General features: G+C 41.5%; 1 protein-coding gene across 3 annotated transcripts in view; it reads right to left on the bottom strand.

The window, feature by feature from the left end:
* Positions 1-366: 366 nt before the first annotated feature.
* LOC105493085 (elongation factor like GTPase 1) overlaps positions 367-6000 on the bottom strand; it is a 130167-nt gene continuing 124533 nt past the window's right edge. For all 3 annotated transcript variants that reach the window (XR_011626251.1, XM_011760512.3, XM_024796375.2), the window contains one exon: positions 367-688. Coding sequence is in view for 2 of the 3 variants with exons in the window: in XM_011760512.3 (XP_011758814.1) it covers positions 500-688 (189 nt within the window). In the remaining variant the exon portion in view is untranslated. The remainder of the gene's footprint in view (positions 689-6000) is intronic.

Raw genomic sequence — 6000 nt, 5'->3', positions numbered from 1 at the left:
AAGTATGTGGTCTCTCCAAACAATGTTAAATGCTGTGATTCACTGATTAAATATGAAATGTTTCCACTCTGAAATTCACACATGATGTTTATGTGGACGATGTACTCAGAATTATGACACTGTGATGACAGGCAGAGACAATGTGAGTCCCGGAGTGGCTGCTCAGTGCAGAGGAGACTGCCCACTGTGGGTCTGCACATCACCTCCCCACCACCAAGTGCGTAGCCCTGACCACACGTCTTACTGCTGGGGGTTATACACAGGGCAGTCATAAATCATCACTGCAATATTTATAACTTCTTGCCTTGAACCAGAACCAATTAAAAACACACTTGGAGAACATGTTCTCTAACATCCTCTTTAAAATATTTATATGGATCAACTTTATTGAAAGTGAATAAACAGAGATAATGTGGCAAAAAGAAATTTTCCCAATATTAAACCCTTGATGATACTTTTTAATTCACTATAAGGAAAAGAATCCACCAACAGTAGATAGTTACTTATTTTTGCTGAGTGTCCTCTGCTTTTCTGCATGCTCCACAATCTTTTCTTCCACATAGAGCCCCTTCCGCTTTCGTACCGCATTCATGTACTTCCGGGCCTGGTTCTCAGAGTCAGCCTTCTCCCCAAAGTGCAAGTACTCCTCCTCAGTAGTTGGCACCCAGAAGGGGTCACTGGGAATGATCTTGTAAAAGAAGATGACAGAATGTGCAAGGTTAGGCATTTTTAATTTCAAACCTTATTCACTGAGCTCCCCAATTCATATAGTCTTAGCTAATGAAAAAAAGTTAGGCAAAGAACAACTAAGCTTGCTAGGAATGGTAGTAAGTATGAAGAATTGGCCGGGTGTGGTGGCTTACACCTGTAGTCCTAGCACTTTGGGAGCCAAGGCAGGCGGATTGCCTGAGCTCAGAAGTTCGAGACCAGCCTGGGCAACAAGGTGAAACCCTGTCTCTACTAAAATAAAAAATAAAAAAAAAATTAGCTGGGTGGGGCGGCATGTGCCTATAGTACCAACTACTTGGGAGGCTGTGGCAGGAGAATTGCTTGAACCCAGGAGGCGGAAGTTGCAGTGAGCCGAGATCGTGCCACTGCACTCCAGCCCGGGTGACAGAGTAAGGCTCCATCTTTAAAAAAAAAAAAAAAGCATGAAAAATCATGGGAGGTGTGAACAAATGGAAGTAGAGTCAATAAAACTTGTAACATACATTGTTATTCTTTGCTCATAATTCCAGTTCATAACACTAAGGAAGAAAACTATTAATTTTTAATAATATAATTTTAAAAAGCTTTCATTTTTGCTAGGATATATCTGAGTCTTAATATCTTTGCCATCAATATTTTGCCTTTGTCTTCAACCTCAACAAAGATCAACACATGTAACTAAACTCTTACTATTATTACATATATTTTTTTATTGAAGAGAGAGAGTTCTGCTCTGTTGCTCAGGCTGGAGTGCAGTGGTGCAATCATAGCTCACCGTAGCCTCAATCTCCTGGGCTCAACTGATCCTCCTCCCTTGGTGTACCAAGCAGCTAGGATTACAGGTGCATGCCACCATGCCCAGTGAATTTTTAATTTTTTTTCTGGAGGTGGTGGGTGCATGACATTGTGAATGGAAAAAATGCAGCAAAATGTTTACTTTAAAATGTTCAATTTTGGGGGAGGCTGAGGCAGGCAGATCACCTGAGGTCAGGAGTTTGAGACCAGCCTGACCAACATGGAGAAACCCCATCTCTACTAAAAATACAAAAAATTAGCCAGGCTTGGTGCATGCCTGTAATCCCAGCTACTTGGGAGGCTGAGGCAGGAGAATCTCTTGAACCCAGCAGATGGAGGTTGCACTGCCTGGGCGACAAGAGTGAAACTCCGTCTCAAAAGAAAATAAAAAAAGTTCAATTTTAGGTTGTATTAATTTCACACCTCAGTATATTATTTTTAAAAAGACAGACTTAAAGAAATCTTTCTGAATACACAATATGGTACAGAGAGATGGAGATTAGAAAAAAAAAAGTCTGAAAGGAAAATCAAGAGCCATCAAGTATGTACAGGGTATATCTAACAGGAGTTCTAAAACCAGAAAACAGAGAACAGGATGAGAGTCTTCAGATGGAAAAACCTCACTGAGTCTGGACCAAGATAATAAAATAATCTACCCCTTGTGACAGTGTTGAAATGCTGGAAATCTGTGGGCACCTGCATCTCCTGAGGCTTGATTCTGACCCACTAGACACTATAGAATGGGAGGTGTGAGCCACAACTGTGCTTCTTGCTCTTGAACAAAGGTTGGAAATAAAGCAGCTGCCTGTGTCCTGGTGCTGAGGCAGGTACAGAGAAAATCAGAGAGAAAAGCCAGATCATCTAGAGAAGAACATGAATCAGACCAACGAGACGCTTTGCATCAGCAACAGCAGTTGCTGGTACACAATGAAGTCCTTCAGAGTGCTAAGGAGCCTCAGTGTGAGCCTACACGTCTTTATCTAGTTAAATAAACCATTATCAGTGAACCAAAAAAAGCCTCTGTTGGACAGACTTTAAAACATATCTCATGGACACTCAACAAAAGAACTAGAAATATCTTTTAGAAAAGAGTCCCTGAAGGAAAGGGCAGACAGTAAGAAGTGAGAACAGCCAGGGGGGCACAGAGGCATTATCAGCGCTAGAGTAACAATTCTGGTGGGTGACAACAAGTCTACAGAAGCAGTGTCTTGAAGGGAACCCCATTAGAGGTTGGGCAACAAGGGGCAGAGAAGGAGACAAGGTCCAGGAATTGGGTGGGGGCGTGGGTAGGTAGAGTGGCAGACAAGGGCGAATGGATGGAATTTAGATGAGAAACTGCAGTAAGAAGGAGGAGTGGGGAGGAAGCTCGGTCCTGTGGACCTGGCCATCTGAGGGAGTTCTTCTGGGTCAGAGGGTGTGTGCTATAATTTTGTGGGCACAGCAGTTCCAGAGACTCAATTCTAATTCACTAGCCACTGGGCCTAGGATAGCAAGGCTCATTCCAGACCATTCACCAGCAGACAATGTCACCATGATACCAGCCAGGCTGAGTCAGTGTGGCCTCAGGGCCTGGGCAGGAGGAAGGGAGGGAAGGTGGTTGCTACTCAAAACAGCCTGACTGGTCAAAAGCCACCCACCCAGGGTGAAGGTAGGTAGCTATGTAGGGGGAGCATGAGGGAGCCTGTGGTGATGAAACAATTCTGTATCTTGATTACATAAAACTACATATGTGATACATTTTTATAGCACTACAGATGCACAAACTCCCATGAATATACAGAGCAGAAGAAAGGGAGCCTGCATCTTTGATGGTGTCCCTGAGCCATGGTACCAGCCCTAGTTGCTTAAACAATTACTATTCTGGCATTATGGTTCTTGCAGCTGAAAACACTCATAATCTATCAACTGATACAGGGTTGTTGTGAAGACTGAAGAAGATATATGAAAGTCATATGGTAAGGCACCTGGCACATCCTAGATTTGTCTGGCTCCAAAGCCTGCCCTTTGCCATGTTTGCAGACTGCCATGAAGACTGAGTTTATCCAAACATAAATTGCACAATGGTACTAGCTAAGTCAAGTGCATATATTATAACTGGTGAGACCTGAACAAGCGCTATGGGTGTATCAATGTCAATGTACTATAAGGGATGTTAACATTGGGGAAGGAGGGGTGAATGGCGCATAGGATCTCCCTGAACATATTTTTTGGTAAAAACACATGTTTGGTAATATATTTTTTGGTAATTTTTTCCTATGAAAAAAAACTATTGTAATTTTTTTAACACTTTTTTTTTAAGACACCCGGCCACAAGTTATAATTCTCTTTTGTCTGAAGGTAAAATTCTCAACATTTGTAAGAAACACAAACTATTTTCAGAATTGGTTATTCTGCTTTGCTGGTGGGAGGACAGGGTGAGAGGGGTGGGGTCTGTTCCTCATATGTGAGGAAACAGGCAGAGAGAATGCAATGAGTGAGAAGAACCAAGTGAGTCTGTGTGGAATCAAACCCAGAGAGTGAGGAGTAGGGGGCTGGCACTTCACTGAATCCAGGAGCAGGCACTGAGGCCAGAGTGAACGTGGTGTGAGGGTTAACTGCACTGGCTCTGGAGCCAGGCAGTTTCCCTTCAACGCCAGTTCTCTACTCGCTTAGCTGTGCGATCTTGGGCAACTTATTTCCAATCATTTATACCTGAGTTCTCCTATTTGTAAGGATGGAATGTTAAAAGTCCCAATAACATATGACTATATGAAGACATCTTCACTACTCTTGCATCTGTGTGGAGAGCCTGAAGCACCTGCCTCAACATGCCCAGCAAACTCTGAGGACAGGGGAGATGGAGTAACACTCGAGAGCTTGAGGCTGGTTTTGAATTTCCTTAGTGGAGCAAAGACAAAGCTACCCTTTTATGGTTGTCCAGCTTGTGCTCTACAGAAAGGCCCCTCCAGGCCACAGAGAGGGGCTTGATATCAAAATGAAGAAAAAGGTGCTTTTTTTCCTTCTTTTTTTTCCCTCACTTCCTCACCCAGAATTCAGCGGCCTAGAGTGAGAATGTATTTTTGCAACTCAACAGCCTGAAGGGGATGCCATTTTCGAATCATAAAAAGGCACCCAAGTGCAAAGTGTTGCCCTAGGCATTAAGGAAAAAGAAAGCCTAGAAGGAAAAAGCTCTGGGTGCTCCATTTCAATTTTTTGCCCAGTTTTCACTATGATTACTGCTGGCAGGTGGAAAATACCATGTCCAAAATAAATTTGTTTGGTGGTATTGTAATCACTTCACCCGGTATGAACTTTAGCCCACCCCTCAGGGTAATCTCAGTAATAAGTGGCAAATCTTGAGGTTATGCTGACATATATGTACAACAGCACTGGTTGGTAATATTTTTTCTTTCTGTGTCTGTTATTAGCTCCTTTTCTTCCTTTTTCATAGAAGAGTAAAACATAGAAAGAGAAATTATGAGATTGCTGACTTCAAAGGTTTCCTCATGGAAAAATGCCTGTAATTTTATTTTCTCTATTTTTTGAAGCACTTTCTCTCAAAAGCTCTTGATTGTAAATTATATGGTGTGGTAGAATACAAATGAAAAGAAGTGCCTTGGAGTGAGAAGCCATATCTCAACAACTGTGTTATTTCTAAACCTAACTATGGGGGAAAAACCAAGACAGCCAAAAAATATCAGATCAATGACATTTAATTATAATGTAGTTTTTAAGATTTCAAAAATTTGAAGCTTTTGGGAACAGGACCATGACAGGTGGCAAGGACGTGGCAGAAGGATGGTACAAAACTGGGGCAAAACTTTTCTTGAGAATATTTTTCTCTCAAGTTATTAAAAGACTTATTTTTAATAACAAGATGTAGCTAAGCCAGAAAGTAATATTTTTTAAAAGTATTAAATGTGTAAGATCAATTTTAAGATTTTTTTTTTAAAAAATTTCTGAAGGATAAAGGAGATGGACAACCATCAAGGCTTTCAGGTAACAAAAACTGCCTATTTGGTAAAATCTTGCTGTTTTTATACTAGTTGTTCCTAAATATCCATTCTCTACCTTTCTTTGGTAATAGATACTTCAGGTAGGCTTATAGCCACCTAGATTCAGAAGGTGGAGGCATACTTTTCCTATAAGGAGCTAGACAGTAAATATCTTAGACTTTGCAGGCCGTATATTATTTCTATCACAGCTACTTTACTCTGCTTAAAAGCAGCCATAGAAAATACATACATGATTGGGTACAGCTGTATTCTAACAAATTTTATTTATCAAAACAGACAACAAGCCATAGACCTAAAGACTACATTTCCCAGCCTCCTTCTTGTGTGGGGCCTTGTTAGATGTGGTCAGATGACTGGTTTTGGGCATTGGGATGAGGGTGAAGTAATGTGTGCAAGATTCAGTTTGTGTCCTTAAAGGGAAGGAGTATATCTTACTCTTCCTCATCCCTATTCTTATTGGCTGGAATGCAGATGTGATGGGGGAGGTAGAACAGCCACTGTG

The sequence above is a fragment of the Macaca nemestrina genome, chromosome 7, assembly GCF_043159975.1.
Source record: "Macaca nemestrina isolate mMacNem1 chromosome 7, mMacNem.hap1, whole genome shotgun sequence".
Classification (NCBI taxonomy): domain Eukaryota; kingdom Metazoa; phylum Chordata; class Mammalia; order Primates; family Cercopithecidae; genus Macaca; species Macaca nemestrina.
This window is presented reverse-complemented; position numbering and strand designations above follow the sequence as displayed.